The sequence below is a fragment of the Perognathus longimembris genome, chromosome 2 (genome assembly GCF_023159225.1).
Source record: "Perognathus longimembris pacificus isolate PPM17 chromosome 2, ASM2315922v1, whole genome shotgun sequence".
Classification (NCBI taxonomy): Eukaryota; Metazoa; Chordata; class Mammalia; order Rodentia; family Heteromyidae; genus Perognathus; species Perognathus longimembris.
This window is the reverse complement of record NC_063162.1, coordinates 140,575,010-140,592,058: the sequence shown is the minus strand read 5'-3', so window position 1 is coordinate 140,592,058 and position 17,049 is coordinate 140,575,010. Positions and strand designations below refer to the sequence as shown.

Here is a 17,049-nt window from a genome sequence, read left to right as displayed (position 1 = left end):
GCCCCGTGAGTCACTCCAGATGTGCTCCACAAACAGAGTCTCTGTGTGGAAGCCCAGATCCCCCAATTCCAGGGAGAGTCGGATTCAGAGAGATCCATGCTCCTGTCCCACCCAGGAGGCTGCTGCCTGGCTCCACCCCGCGGAGGCGCGAGAGGGCCATTACCATACTTTTGGAAGGGAAAGGTGGTAAGAATTCACATCACCCCACAGGGTGGAACTCCCAGGCCTCTCAGTCGGTGGTTCCTGGGGTCCCACCTTTCAGGGAAGAAGCAATGGATTGGAGGATGCTGCTGCTTCTGCTACTGTATCCGAGCACTCAGGTGGCTGTGGCCGGCAGGTGGACCAGGGGTGAGTTGTTGCTTTGTATTCATTTCTCTGATGCTCACTTGCCTTTCTTCCACATAATAAGGGATGTGGATGGGAGGGGATATGCAGAAGGAAGGAAATCAGAAGCCCTGTGCCCTCTCCTTTTTAAAAAAAAATTTCATCCCTGCCAATTGCTCTCTTCCTGGCATAGTCTCCTTCTAATGGGAAATGGTACTGGGCGCGAAAATATCTAAAGCTGTCGATGTGGGACCTTAGGTACAAAACCCAGAGGATGGTCTTTGTGACCTTCCAGAGGGAGCTGGTTTCTGCCCTCCAGCTCCCTTTCCAGCCACTCCCCTGAGAACAGGTGCCGACCTCTGCTGCTGAAATGCTAAACCCATGGCTGCCGAAATGCTGGCCGCCTGCTCCCTAGGGGAGCAGGGCGAGGGGCTCTCGGCCTGCATAGCCAAGGAGATCCCTGCACTGTCCCCGAGCTGGATGCATGGCTGTGGTCAGCCCCAGTCACCCAACGGCAGGCGGGAAGAGAGAGAGACTTGGGCACCCCTTGGCCCACCAGCCCCTGCCAAACTACCACGAGAAGCAACTTAGGAAGGATGTTTCTTTGTCGTTGCCTTCTCCTCCCTCCATCCTTCAGAGCAGGGATGGCATCTTTTCTCAGTGCCTGGCAGAGCTCGGGCAGCACCTTCAGACAGTTAATCTATGGCTATCAGGAAATAAGGCCCCAAGCATTCCCTGTGCCCATTCTGCACCCGTCTGAATGAAACTCTTTCACTATGAAAGTCGACATAACTCATGCTCCCAGAGACAACAAGGAAGAGAATCAGGCTTCCATAAACCAGGCCTGACCCCAAGTTAGTTAGGTGAAGGTTGGCAGGGTAGCGTGTGACACCCTCTCCCTTGTTGAGGACCAGGTCAGGGAGGAATGGAGTGAACCGTATGGGAGCAGAGCCATGGTGCTTATTTGGGATTTTATTCACTCATGCTTAACCCTGATATTAGGGATCTGCCAGGGCTCTGCACTGAGCTGCGAAGAAATGACCACTCTGAGGTAGCATCTTTCTTTTCTTCTCATAATAACATTGATTTCTCTCTCCCCCTCCCTCTCTCCATCTGTCTCTCTCTTTCACTTGCACACGCGCATGCACACATACACACACACACCCCTCCCTGCTCATGGTATACACAGACACAGACATTGGACAGCACTTGGAAGTGAGGAGCAGAAAGACCTAGGAGTTAGGTCCTACCACTTACCTTTGTCAAACAAATTTGCCTATTAAAAAGATAATTGGCAGGGCATCGGTAGCTCACATCTATAATCCTAGCTGCTCAGGAGGCTAAAATCTGAGGATCATGGTTCAAAGCCAGCCCGGGCAGGAAGAGTCTATGAGACTCTTCTCCCCACTTCTTTCTCACCAAAATGCCAGAACTGGAGCTGTAGCTCAAGTAGTAGAGCACTAGCCTTGAGTACAAACGCTTAGAGATAGTTCCCAGGCCCCGAGTTCAAGTCTCAGAACTGTCACACAATAAAAAGATAATTGTATCTACTCTTCCGAATGCACAGTTCGTTAGAAAGTCAAAAGAGATGGTCTGACGGACAGTATGACATAAACCCTCCAGCCACTGCAGGGCCGAAGATTTAAGTTCTCCTTCTAACTAATGGGCTGGGTGATCTCTGGAAAGTCCTTTAACCTCTCTGAGCTTTAGCAACCGTTGGCAAGAGTTGAAAGGTGAAATGTTTTCATTCAAGCAAGACAGAGGCTCTCAGCATGGCAGCATCCTAGGGAGGGAGGCTGGTCCCCAACAAGTTCAAGGATAACCAGACTCAAGGCCAATGAATCAGACAAGGAGGCATGATGAGGCAGCCTATGTTAGTGGTCCAAGACATGTTTACAGCCACCAAGTGATAACAGAATTCCTTCAACATTCATCAAAAGTCTTCTTAGAGTTGGTGTGTTTTTTTTTCACTTCTAACATTTTTTTGTAATTATAGTGATACCCAATTCCTACCTTTTTTTTTTTTTTTTTTTTTTGGCCAGTCCTGGGCCTTGGACTCAGGGCCTGAGCACTGTCCCTGGCTTCTTTTTGCTCAAGGCTAGCACTCTGCCACTTGAGCCACAGCGCCACTTCTGGCCGTTTTCTGTATATGTGGTGCTGGGGAATCGAACCCAGGGCCTCATGTATACGAGGCAAGCTCTCTTGCCACTAGGCCATATCCCCAGCCCCAATTCCTACCCTTTTAAGCCCACCAAATCACAGTCATACCCACAGGTGTAACAATTATTCCCACTATATTCCTTTCACCTTCATCCTATCCCCCAATCCATTGCATCTCTATATTCCTTTGCAAACATTCTGGGAACAACCTCTCCTGTTGAGATCTTCTTCCTCCTCCTCCACCCTCCTCCTCCAACTGATTCCCCCACTCTGAAATAAACTGAAGGGGAATATACCTGCTGGTAGGCTGTCCCTCTCTCCACCACTGTCCCAGCCTTTCCCTGAGAACTGCTCTCTAGGATCCCGCCCTGGATGGATGGATTCTTTCCATGCCAGGCTCCAGCCAGTGTGACTAAGACCCATGACTCACCTGTGGTCAGTGTGGCCAACCTAGGAACCCTAGAAACACACACACACACACACACACACACACACACACACACACACACACACACACACCCTGTGTCCTAGCATGACTCAGGTCCTTCCATTTGACAAAGACCCACTCAACTTTTTTAAAAAGTGGAAGATATGTGCACTTTCATTGGTGGGCATATCTCTATGGCTCAATACCTATCTTTTTTTTTTTCCTTTATGAAGCAGTGTGGTAGGGAAGGCAGGTGTGTGGTGACATCTAAGTCATTTTCACATGTGCTTTGAGAGTCATCTAGGCTCTGCCACAGACACCCAGTGCTTGCTAGTGATGACACCTGACCCACTGCAGGCAGAATGTCACCAGCCTCGTTACCCCATCCCCGCTTCAGGAGGCAGGTCCTGGTGTGACCACTGGCTGGGGAGAAGAGCAGAGGGTAGGGCGAGAAGGGAAGTGACCCGGATGGCCTGCTAAGGAAGGAGAATGGGCTCATGCCATGTGCATTTGGCATTGATCTCACTGCCCCATTCACTTCCTCCCCAAACCTTCATGGCCCTGTGTGGTAGAGCTTTCCAAGACTGTCCCCCTCCAACGCTGTCCCAGGAGACCCAGGCACGGGGACCAGGCTAGCTCTAAGTAGCACATTTCTAGAGGGTTGGCACAGGAGGGGGGAAAATGTGAAGAATGTCAGGAGGCTCCAGCCAAAGATCTTCCACAGGCCAGAGCTTTCCCTCTGTCATCTCTCCATAGTCTTGCTTCCAATGACTTAGTAAAAATAGTGTGTTTGCTTGGGCTCACTGTGGCCTGCAGTCTGCCTCCCTTGTAGCCAGCTCGGTGGCACTGCCTGGGAGCCTTATCCTTGGTTGGTTATAATGAACATACGGCAGGGATGAGAGGAAGGTGGGAATTTTAACCTGGACTGTAAGACATCAAGGAGAAGGTAAAGGAGCTCTGCAAGGTAGGGCATTCCACTTGGGGGGCCTTCTGGCTAGACCAGGGACCCCTCAATGAGAAGGGGAAGGAAAGGTGGAGAGTGAAGTCCATGTGTGCTTTCTCTGTGATATCTTACACTCTGTTTATACAGGCTCATTGCAAACCCGTTTTCCAGTATGAATTTTTGAAACATAAATGAGCCAAAGAAGGTCGTTCCACCCAGTGGTTGTTTTCCTCCAGCTGTAGGGGTGCAGGTACAGGTGTGGAGCAGGTAGGGTGGGGTTGTGCTATGTCCAAGGGATTACAAAGAATTAAGAAGGGAGCAAAAGGGCAAACCTAGGGCTGTAGACATTTGGCCTTGCAGGTCACATGATTATAAACTGACGTCAGAGATTTTCTTTAATAAGTGATTCATTTAAGACCACTGAAGAATTAAGGTGTTAATAACCAAATGCACTCATTCACCCACAATAACTTCACCAATAACTTCACCTCCAGTGGCTATTCAGAACTGAAGAAGCCCCAGTCTTTGAGCAGATGTCCCTAATAGGAGATAACACTTATCATTCTATCAGTGAGGTTAGTTTGGGAGGGGGGGGTAGGTGGAGGCTGTGGAGTGAAATTTCTACCCTGACTCAAATTAGGTGGTAGAGAACAACTTCCTTTACTTCCAAGCTTCTTCAGCTGAAAAGGGAAGTTAATACTTAACTCTCAGAGTCCAGAGGAAAACACAAAGACCACTGACAGGTACCATAGCTCCTAAGTTTTAAATTACATTGGAGATCACATTTTAACATCTTAAATCTGAGATCCAAAGGTGTCTCTCAACAGAAGACATGGACAAGACATGCTTTAACATGTGAGTCCAAAATCTGTGGACGGGGCTGGGAATATGGCCTAGTGGCAAGAGTGCTTGCCTCGTATATATGAGGCCCCGGGTTCGATTCCTCAGCACCACATATACAGAAAATGGCCAGAAGTGGCGCTGTGGCTCAAGTGGCAGAGTGCTAGCCTTGAGCAAAAAAGAAGCCAGGGACAGTGCTCAGGCCCTGAGTTCACGGCCCAGGACTGGCAAAAAAAAAAAAAAATCTGTGAATGCCGCCCATGTGGCATAACACCATCATTGCCCTATGCTGATGGATCCTGGATTCGAGATGCCTGTTTGTCTGGGGAGGGGAGAAGGAGCTCTCAGTCTTTCTGCAAAGCCAGCCTTGCTGAGTCCCACATATGGTCAAAATAGACCCCTTGAATGGCCCTCGTGGGCTCATTTAAATCCTGGAAAGTAGTCTGGGTAGAGAGCATTGAATAGAGAAGAAAACAATTGGTCCAAATTTACACCAATTAGAAAGAGGCACATAAAAAAGTCTCCAAGGACTGGAAGGTGGCTTGGTGGTAGAGTGCTTGCCTAGCATGCATGAAGGCCTGGGTTCCATTCCTCAGTACCACATATGCAGAAAAAGCTGGAAGTAGCACTGTGGCTCAAGTAGAGAGTACTAGCCTTGAGCAAAAGAAGCTCAGGGACAGTGCACAGTCCCGGAGTTCAAACCCCAGGACTGGCAAAAAAGAAAAATTCCCTGACTTCTAGCATGAGGCTCAGTGGCCCCCTGAGATAGAATGGCCCCTACACTCCCGTTCTCTCTATTTCCTCTCCAGAAAAGTGTCATGCAAATAGCAATCATTACTCTCCAAGGAGCATTTGGGGCTTCCTCCTTGCTAAGCTTGTGCCAGCGAGCAGGGGGTTGAGCTTACCATGGCCTCCATAGCTTTGGAAAAGGAAGCAAATGAAAGGGAAGAAAATCCCACAAAGCCTAAAGAGCCTCCTCAATCATATGTTGTTTTTACCATCAAATGAAGAGAAAGTTGTGTGTATGTATACACATAAGCATGTTATATACATGCCTACACATGTATATGTTGCATAGATGCATGCATAGATATGAACATGAGATGTATATATACATACATGCAGATGTATACAGATAGATGTATACATACAGATGCATGTGCATGCATGTGTATATACATGAACATATGTGTGTATATGTGTATAGTATGATTCCTGTGCTCACCACACATGCTTCCCACAGCAATTACCCTCATCCACAGGGCTAAGGCTATTTCTGACTATGTCTACCAAAGTATGTCATTATTAGGTATGAGAACAATAAGAGCTATTGGGAATGAGCGGCAATTATTGATCTCAGTTTTGAATCAGGAAGTATTTTCCTCTAGACTCTCTGAGAATTAGAGGTCCACGTGGGGCGAGCGTGCTGAATGAGCTGGTCATAGGAAACAAAGCCAAGGGCTTTCTTCAGGTCTAAGCACAGTAAGTTTCACACACACACACACACACACACACACACACACACACACACCCATGATATTCCCTCCATACCCATCCCCTCCCTACCCCTTCCCTCCCTACCCATCCCCTCCCTACCTCTTCCCTCCCTACCCATCCCCTCCCTACCCCTTCCCTCCATACCCATCCCCTCCCTACCCCTTCCCTCCCTACCCATCTGCTGGAGAGGGGGTGGATTTTTGTTAAAGGAACATCTTTAATTTTACAATAAGAAAGAAATCCTGGGAGGAAAATCCAAGAATTGAAATCATTTCCGGAGAAAGTGTCTCCCCTCCTCCTTCCTTTCATGTGAGAAGAAAAGCATACAGAAAAATAACAGCTCACACTTCCATTTCATTCCCTACTAAGCAAAAAACAGAGGCAAAAAAGTGCCCCCTCCCCCCCTACCCCTACCCATGCCTCTACTAGACACCGATGGGCAAATGGAAACAGAAAGCCCTATTCAGCCCAGCCTTGAAGAAACGGTGATAACAGCCATCAATGAGCTATTGTGCAGGCCATATTCAGCAGTGCTACCTCTAACCGGCTTTTTCTGGGAAAGTAGCAAATTCCTGCGGTGAGCTTTTCCTTTAGCTGAAACATCAAAGTTGTTTCATTTCTGATCACTTCTTGTAGAAATCTTTCTAAAATACTTGACACTGCCCCTGCCTTCTTTAGCACATTGAACATAATTTAGTGCCTTAAATATAATCTGCCCTTTTCTTGAAGGCTCAAGGGCACAATTTTCGCTGAGCAGGGCTGTCAGCAATGATTACAATAAGTATGCTTGTACAACTTGAAGGGGGGGGCAAATCCATCATAGTCTGCTTTTTCTGCAGTTTCTTTCTGGTAGATCACAACCAAGTGCCTTGAAGAAGCTGTTGTTTGTTTGCTTGTTTCCTACCATTTGGCAACAGGCTTGCATTTCTATACAATGTCCACTGTGCGGTGAGCTTGTGTGGGTGGCGGGCAGCCTCACACAATCCTACAGAGCTGTGGCTTCTCCTGATCATTCCTGAACTCTAATAAATCCCGTCTTCACCCTCACTTGCCCCTCAGCCCATTCCCAGATCCTGCTCTCCTGTGTCCATCCATCTTTTGCCAGCTACCACTCCTGAGATCACTGGAAAACGGCGTTGTCAAGCCATCAGCTTCATTCTAAATTCACTACGGCATCAGCCAGCTCTTGTCAGAAACCCTAGGCTTGGGGTAGAGTGCTCGCATTGCATGCATGAAGCCCTGGGTTCCATTCCTCAGCACCACATACCCAAAAAAGGCTGGATGTGGCGCCGTGGCTCAAGTGGGAGAGTGCCAGCCTTGAACAAAAGAAGTTCAGGGATAGTGCCCAGGCCTTGAGTTCAAGCCCCAGGGGGGGAAAAAAAAAAAAAAGAAACCCTAAGCTCAGCCTCAGGAGCTCAGGGCCAGGATCTTGTGGCTGCTCTTTTCCTTTCTTTTCTTACCTATGTTTATTTGCTTTTTGCCAGTCCTGGGGCTTGAACTCAGGGCCTGAGCACTGTCCCTGGCTTCTTTTTGCTCAAGGCTAGCACTCTGCCACTTCAGCCACAGCGCCACCTCTGGCCTTTTCTATATATGTGGTGCTGGGGAATTGAACCCAGGGCTTCATGTATAGGAGGCAAGCACTCTACCACTAGGCCACATTCCCAGCCCCTTTTCTTACCTATGTTCAGGCTCTTAGCAGATCTATTTCAGATGATCAAAGTAGCCAGAACTATACAACCCATAACCTACATACTGATATTAAAAAAAGAGTCTGTGTTTTAGAAATGTTTGTAGTCTTAGGGACTCACTTGGGGAGTTTGACAGGCTTGCTTCTGTGTTTGCTTCTATTTCACTTCATTGGCTTCGTTTTAATATAAATACCCTAGTGTGAACATATCCTCCTTGGCAGATCAATTTTTCAAAACTTCCTCAGGCCAGCTGATAATGGTCATCTACAGAGAACTCAAAAAATTAAGCCCCTCCAAGCCCAATAAACCTATTAGGAAATGGGCAAAGGAGCTAAAGAGAGACTTCACAAGAGAAGATATAAAAATGGCAAAGAAACACATGAGGAAATGCTCAACATCCCTGGTAGTAAAGGAAATGCAAATAAAAACAACCCTGAGATACCACCTCACCCCAGTTAGAATGGCCTATACTCTGAACTCAGGCAACAACAAATGCTGGAGGGGGTGCGGGGAAAGAGGAACCCTTCTCCATTGTTGGTGGGAGTGCAAATTAGTACAACCACTTTGGAGAACAGTATGGAGGTTTCTCAAAAAGCCCAATATAGACCTACCCTATGACCCAGCCATACCACTCCTAGGCATCTATCCTAAACAGCAAACCCCAAGATATCAAAAAGACATTTGTACTTCCATGTTTATCGCGGCACAATTCACAATAGCCAAAATATGGAAACAATCCAGATGCCCCTCCACAGACAAATGGATCCAAAAAATATGGTACTTATACACAATGGAATACTACATAGCGATCAGGAATGGTGAAATATTGTTATTCGCAGGGAAATGGTCAGAACTTGAACAAATAATGTTGAGCGAGACACGCCTAGAACACAGAAAACAAAGGGGCATGATCTCCCTGATATATGACTGTTAAGAAAGGGAGACGGAGAGACAGTAGAGACCAAGTCTGTGAAACCAAAAACTGCTTGTCAAATAATACTCCCCACAGGATTGGGGCAGCGACCCAACAGTATGTAACTAAAATCAAACAATTACTCAACATATAAAGGTCAAAAATTGACCTCTCAGGGGAATACAATAGCTCAAAAACTAGGTATGTACGTTCATATAAGACTACTGTCGACATATGGTCTAATATCGACATTACATTTAAAGCCCTAGGCGAACTTTCTTGGGCGTGGCCACGTGGCTACTGTATATGTTCTTAATACATTGTATATTGTATATATGTCTACCTGACCTAGAGAAGAGATAGAAAAACAGGACGTAAGATATCACAAGAAATGTACACACTGCCCTACTGTGTAACTGTACCCTTTTTGCACAACACCTTGTCAAAAAATTTGTGTTCAATTAATAAACAAACAAAACAAAAATAAAACTTCCTCAGGCCAGGCATAGTAGTACATGCCTATAATCCCATCCAGGCAGGAGATGGAAGTCATCCCTGATAAAAATCGGTGAGAATCTATCTCAAAAGCAAAATAAAACCAATAACACTGGAGGCATAGTTCAAGGGGTAGAAAATCTGCTTAGCAAACACATCACCCTGGGTTCAATCCCCAGAACCACATACACAAAGTAAAACAACCTATTTAAGACCATTTGGGGGATGGGAATATGACCTAGTGGTAGAGTGCTTGCCTCCCATACATGAGGCCCTGGGTTCAATTCCCCAGCACCACCAGATATAGAAAAAGCCAGAAGTGGGCTGGTAATATGGCCTAGTGGCAAGAGTGCTTGCCTCGTATACATGAAGACCTGGGTTCGATTCTCCAGCACCACATATATAGAAAAAGCCAGAAGTGGCGCTGTGGCTCAAGTGGCAGAGGGCTAGCCTTGAGTAAAGAGAAGCCAGGGACAGTGCTGAGGCCCTGAGTTCAAGCCCCAGGACTGACAAAAGGAAAGAAAGGAAGGAAGGCAGGAAGGAAGGAAGGAAGGAAGGAAGGAAGGAAGGAAGGAAGGAAGGAAGGAAGGAAGGAAGGAAGGAAGGAAGGAAGGAAGGAAGGAAGGAAGGAAGGAAGGAAAGAAGGAAGAAAGGAAGGAAGGAAGGAAGAAGGAAGGGACCATTTGGATGAGCAGGCCGGCTTGAAATGACTGGTCTGACAAACCTGAACCTTTCCACATACCACATACCACAGGACTCATCCACCACAGACTCACTCTATGTCTGCCCCTTTTCAAGATAGGAACAAGGGCCACCTCAGGGTGCCATGGCGGAAGGCATGCAGTGCACACAGAATCCCAAGAGCTCATTTTCTTGTCTTTGTCTCTCCTAGCCGTGCTGTTCCCAGCTGCCCATCGGCCCAAGAAGTCCTCATCCCTGCCATTGAACCCCATCCTGCAGACCTCCCTGGAGGAAGTGGAGCTGCTCTACGAGGTAGGCAGAGAGAACGCGTCAACACAAATCACTCAAAGGTGTTGCACCTGCTTCACCTCTTTGACTCGGCTGAGTCCCTGCATGTTCGTGTCCTCCGGTCTCATTTGGGGAGGTCCGAGAATGCTACCATGCTGAAGAAAGGTACTCCTGGTACCATCTTTCCTTCCTCGTGGGCTGTAGCAAGAGTGGCTTTAGAAGCTCAATCTGAGCAAAACAAAAGATTAGCTTTCTCCCATTCGTGCTACTGCCTGCACCCAGGCAGTAGAGTCTAACAAGTTCCCAAGCAAACGTTTCATGGAATGACTTGTCCGCAGTGTTCAGGCAATGCTACTCTGCCGTTGAGTGTGTTTGTCTCATTCCAACCTGCAGTAGGCCGTCCCATTCATTCGCTCAGCAGGATTTCTAGAAGTCTGGGCCACTCCACATGCTCTCTTTCTCTACCACTTGTATTTGGCTTCACTAAGACTCCCTCCCCTCAGCCCCTCCAAAGCACAGGCTAAAAATTTTGAGGCTTCTTGGTGCAGGTCAGTTGTAGGAACCTAGGTCCAAGGTCTGAGCTTGAGTTCCTCAGCTGTATGAGCTTTCGTAAGTCACTGTTTTTCTCTGGGCTTGAATCTGTTCAATGATTATATGAGTTCAACTGTGATCCCTCAAATTCCTCTGCAACTGCGATACCCTCTGACTCTATGCACTAAAATTGTTTGGTTAAGAAAGAGATAGTCTTCAGTAGCTGCATACCGGATCCAGAGAGATTTCCAGCCCTGCCCTGTACGGCGGACTGGCAAATGTACAGCCTTTTTGCATTCTTAAACCTGGGAATCGCATAGCAGAGCCATTGTAGAAAGGCAGCCCTGACATCATGATAGAACATGGAAGCTAGGGGCAGCTCCAAGAAGTCTGATACCGGCAAAGAATGCAAATGACAAGGACTGCCCCAGTCCTGCAAGCCGGTGAGAGATGAAGACAAATCTCTAGCACAACTTCCCATATCCTTTAAATTCCCAGCAACTGCTTGAAACTTCTCTCAAATAGTCAGTTTAAGCCCCAGACCTTCGTAGGGTGAGCGAAAGTGACCCATCTGTGACTAGAAATAAAGATATGGTCACCTAAGTTGAGGGGCTGTGGCTTTCTACCAGGCCCTGTGTTAGATTTGTCCATATTTGCCTTATGATATCTTAATGAAGTAGATGTTATTTTTAAACATTTTACAGATGGAAAGTGAGGCCCAGGAAAGTCAAGTCATTTGTCCAAGGTTGCTTAGTAAGTGGGAAGTAAAAATCGACCAGAACCAAGTTGTCTTGGATTCCTTGCAAAGCCTTTAGCAGCTGCCTGATTATGTGAACCTATATGGGAATGACCATCATTGTGTCTTCAACAATGGCTGATTCATGTCTTTCCACATCCTGTGCGTTCCCTAGTTCCTGCTGGCTGAACTAGAGATCAGCTCTGACCTGAGGATCTCCATCAAGGATGAAGAACTCGCCTCCCTGCGGAAGGCCTCCAGCTTCCGCACCATCTGCAACGATGTGATTCCTAAGAGCATCCCAGACATCCGCAGGCTGAGCGCCAGCCTGGCCGGCCGCCCTGGTGTCCTCAGGAAAGAAGACTTTGAAAGGACAGTGCTCACCCTCGCCTATGCTGCCTACCGCACAGCCCTGTCCCAAGGGTATCAGAAGGACATCTGGACCCAGTCCCTTGTGACCCTCTTCCAGGCCCTGAGGCACGACCTGGTACGGTCCTCGGGACCCACAGTGTCTCCCTGAGTGACTGGCCCACACCAGCACCTTGTGGCAGAGACCAATACCCACAGATGTCCACAAAGTTTATTGTCTATTCCACTTAAAGAGGCCAATAAGCAAGTATGCACCACCAATTCTGAGTAGCAGGCATAAAATGAGTCACCCCAATGGTTTGTTGCTTTCTATTGCTTCCTGATGGACAGAGCCAATGCATGTCATAATGCGACATGAGCTTGAAAACAGATTGGGAATGGTCATGTGGAATGCCTTCAAAGGTAGGATGTCTGCTTGGTGACACACAGAATTATAAGATATGCATGGAAACAGTGATTCTCTCTCTCTCTCTCTCTCTCTCTCTCTCACACACACACACACACACACACACACACACACACACCATAGAACAGAGAAGACCTCATGGAGATTTAGGTGCATCCAGGCAATGGGGGATGGATTCCTTTTGTCTTAAGGGGAAAAGGGCATTCAGTTGAATGAACATTTTCTCAAAAATTCCATAGTAAATTTAAAGACGGGAAAGCTAAACATTCCAATAAATACGTTGTTAGCCCAGGATATACTTGACTTTTCCAAAGGCCATCCAGAAGCCTCAGGCAGCATGTCAAGTAATTTTGCCACATGCATGTCTTCACTCCTCCTCTCTGAAGCTATTCTGAGATAGGAGAAACAGGAAGGGGACTCACAGAAATGCAACTAGTCCATTGATGCTTTGTCTTGTGAACAGAGAAGCCTATGGAAAAAGGTGACACCAATGCCCAGGCTTGTCTCCTAATGCCACGATAATTTAGCATCATCAGAGGCTCAGAGCTCCAAATAAAAACCATTTCAGAGGACCCAACTCTACCCTTTCAAATACCCAAATCATTCATTTTAGAAATATTGACTTAATATATACTTAAACTATATAGAATTACAGAGAATATATATGGGGGTGTATCTATCTGTGTGTGGGTGTGTGTGTGCGTGTGTGTGTGTGTGTGTGTGATGCTTTAAGGTGTCACTGGGTATCTTAATCATTCAAGACATTCTTTTTTTTTTTTTTTTGGCCAGTCCTGGGGCTTGAACTCAGGGCCTGAGCACTGTCCCTGGCTTCTTTTTGCTCAAGGCTGTAGCACTCTGCCACTTGAGCCACAGCACCACTTCTGGCCATTTTCTGTATATGTGGTGCTGGGGAATTGAACCCAGGGCCTCATGTATACGAGGCAAGCACTCTTGCCACTAGGCCATATCCCCAGCCCATTCAAAATATTCTAGTGGAAGAGTGAATATCTCCCCTCCAACCTAGCCCCCGTACCGTGACACTAACTGCCTTTCTTTGGATAGACAAATATCTGTGTGCACACAGAGTTGGGATTATACAGAACAAATGAACTCATGTAATCGAAATACCCTTCTTGGATGTAAGCTGGCAATGCCACAGCCCCTACGTATTGTGCAGTACCCTAACAAGCCATCTTGCAGACCCCTCTGAGATACCACCCCGTCAGAATGGATCTGAGAACTCCCCTCCCTGCCTGCTTTTCCCAACACAAGTAGCTGCTCCCAGAGTAGGGGATGTATGAATAAGAACAAGCCCCCAACCACTGGTAGCAATGACAGTTGATCACCCAAAACCTGAAAGTCAGGACCTGAATTTAGGTGGCAATCAATGACTAAAACAAGTAGAATTAAGAAAGAGAGATAGTCTTTTTTAAGGCAAATGAAGACATTGTTTTGGACAACTAGCTTCTTATTCTAGAGACAGATTAATTTTATTCTTAAAACAAATTAACTTTTCACACAAAATTTTTCTAAAAACTTTATTGTTATACAAAAGTAACTAATATGTTTACCATAACCACCTCAAGAAAAACCTCTCTTTTCCCCAAGAATAATAGGGGAGGAAACTGGATACAAACAAGACTGCCTGATATGCCCCATTCCTGCCCCACTCAACACACAAACACAACTGCATTTTGTTGTATTTCCCTGTAGAGTAATTTGGGAATAATATAAGGAAGACTTGCCAGTGACTTATGCAACCATTTCTACCATTTCTATACAGCTGGGACACTAGGATCTTAAAAAGTCTAGAAGTGCCAGTGGCTAGACTCCTATAATCCAAGCTACTCAAGAGGCTAAGATCTGAGGATTGTGGTTCAAAGTCAACCCCGGGAAGGAAAGTCCATGAGACTCTTATCTTAAAAAAAAAGTCCTAGAAGCTTCCTTGCAGATTATCTCTGGTGTCACTCGAGATAATGATAAACATCTTCCCTACTGAAACTTTCATTGCTCTGCAATCTCATCTTGAATCTAAATGTAATTTCAGAAGGTCAACTGGTCTAAATCTAAGTGCCCATTAAGTGACTTTCCTCACCCATCTTACTATATTACTATTTTAAAAATAAATAATATCTAACTTGCCATCTTAACTACCTTTAAGTATTCAGCATGGTAGTGTTAACTATATGCATGGGAGGGTAGATTTTGTTTTTTATTTTTTCATTTTGTTTTGCTTTTCAATGCTGGAGATCAGACCCAGGACCTCCTGTCTGTTTGGCTCTACCCTGGAGCCCGGGCCCTTTTGCATCATGTACAGATCTCTAAAAAATATTTTTTCTTGAAAAAACAAAACTCTAGATCTCTTGAACAACTTCCCTTCTGCCCCTTCCTCCCAGCCCTTGCTGTTCATCATTCTACTTCCTGTTCTTAAGAGTTTAACTGTTCTTTCGGAGGTGATGTGTGCTTGGTGGTGGGTCACATGGCTGACTGGGCTCCAACATGGGCTGAAAAGAAGGAAGAAAGGGAGGGAGGGAGAGAGGGAGGGAAGGAGGGAGAGAGGGCATGGTTTGTGGGTTTTTTTTTACATTGTACCTCATACAAGTAAAATCTACCTTGTATTTCATGAGCATTGCACTCTGGGGAGTGCTTTCTTCATCTGGACAGTGATGGTTCTGAAGGAGAATTGCTGGTCCTGCCTGGCCACTCATCTCATTTTATTTAATACATTTCACCCGTGATGTAATAAAAATGGAACAAGTAAACTTACATTTACTGAAATCTTTATTATCCTAGATTACCTCACTAAGGAATCTGAAGCAGCTCCTGGGTTTGACAGCAGATGTTAGACTCCTACAGCTCTTCTATTGTTTATCAAGTCTGATTGGTTACCACCAAAACATCACTCGAGTTTCAAAATTATTACTCGCCCCCCCTGCAGTAAACATAATCTTTAAAGTGAGCCTTCCACATGAAAGGTAAAGAGATCATGGTCCATCCTACAATAACATGATAACTGCAAAGATCTGTCCACAGTGGCACTTAGAAGTGAAGAACTGGATTCTTGGGGTAACTTCTCAGCCACCTGGTTACTTGATCTTTGGTCAAGGGCCATGGCTGCAGATCTTAGGATGTACCATTTCTCAAGTCCCATGCATCTGCTTTGATTCCAGCCAGCATTTCCCAAATGAAGGCAATGCTGCCATGAACCAACACCCTGAGGTTCTTTTTGCGAGTCTTCTTTGTCCAAATCCTAAGTGCTTCTACAGATTTGTGAGCCAGGAGAAAGCCCAGAGTCTAACTACTATTGAGGTTTTAACCCTGAATTTATCTTCCCACCTTTCCCCTGCGTTACCAGCCCCCCCCCGCCCCCCCCAAAAAAAGGTCTTCTGCTTCCTTTTCAGTAAAGAACTGCAGAGAATATATGTATCCTGGTCTTTCCAGATAGATGATGGAGGCTAACATGTAGACTTTTCCAGAGATGTAATGACCCTCCTTCCAGAAAATCCCAAGGTCTCTCTCTTCCAGCTCATACTTCCTCCCTTGCACTCCCAGGTATTGAAGAAACAATCTTTGCCAGCAGAGAACTCTGAAAGGCTTTTATATTGTACATCCTGGGACAAATTTCTCCAGAATTAATATTGTACTTTCTCCCTGCCACTACAGGCCGCAGGCATTATCTTCCTAAGAACCAGGTCAGCAAATGACCCTCTCAGGGGAAAGAAACAAACTTGTGTGTCATGCTTGGAAACAACAAAGCAATGTTTGGGGAAACGGGATCGCATTTAGGAAGATGCTTGCGCTACGGCCCCTAAGATGTTTGAGAAATGGAAAAATAAGCTTTGCAAGCTGCCTGGATCCTGCAGAATCAGCAGGCCCCTGCTGTGACCAATCAGGAACTGCCTTCGGAAGTGAGATTGACTCATTCTTTTCAACTTGCTGATTGGCGTTGGGGGCGAGGTGGAGCTACTGCCCCTGTCCCTGCTTCCCATTGGTAGAAGGAAGGGAAAGGTGGGCCTCCCCAACAAATTTTTATCCTGTGACCAAAAGGAATGTCTTGGGATTTCTCCCCCACTGCTTTGGAGGCCCAGGCTCAAGGCAAATGATAAGAAACTAATGTGAAGGAAAGAATTTTGCAACAAGTTAAGGTACCTGGGCCTGGGAGACAGCAGCAGTGCCACCTGAGGGCTGTCCGTGCAGAGCAGGTCCTTGTGATCCGACCAGGGGTCCCCAGGTTTTTTGCCAATAGTGAGCCAGGTAAGAGATGAAACAGGTGTTGCACAGCGCAGGTCATCGGAGAGAGACGAGGGCAAGGAGAGCACAGTAGGCTCCTAGTGTTTGTAGTTCTCAAAAACTTTTAAATGCTGCTCCAAGGCCATTCTATAGCAGCAGCAGGAGCGTACTTTTAATTGCTTCTGAGGGCTTCTGCTGACACCTGCGATGAAGTTTACTCTCTTGCTAACCACGCAGCGCAGGAACTCACCATGTTCCCATTTATAATCCTTTCCCAGTTTCTTTTCCATGGCCCTAAAACCCTGCTCATCAATCCAACCTAAGGCAGAAGGCCCTAAGGAGTCCAGCCTTCTGTGGAAACAGGGGGCAACAGCCCTGTGTCTCTGCCCCCAAGACCAAAGAAGACTTATCTTGGGAGCCAAGAAAGGTGTAAGGAGTCTTCCCGGACAGAGCGGTGCAGAGTGCACAGCAAAGGCGGTGGCGGCATTGCGTCAGGGGGAAGGAGAGGAGACAGGGCCGCC

The 17,049-nt window shown here is 46.5% G+C and overlaps 1 protein-coding gene across 1 annotated transcript; it reads left to right on the top strand.

Moving 5' to 3' along the window:
• Positions 1–272: 272 nt before the first annotated feature.
• On the top strand, positions 273–13,007 carry Fam180a (family with sequence similarity 180 member A). The gene is made up of 3 exons (XM_048340282.1): positions 273–348; positions 10,180–10,280; positions 11,699–13,007. Exons 1-3 carry the CDS (start codon positions 273–275, stop codon positions 12,041–12,043), a joined length of 522 nt encoding a protein of 173 aa, XP_048196239.1. The 3' UTR covers positions 12,044–13,007.
• Positions 13,008–17,049: the final 4,042 nt, after the last annotated feature.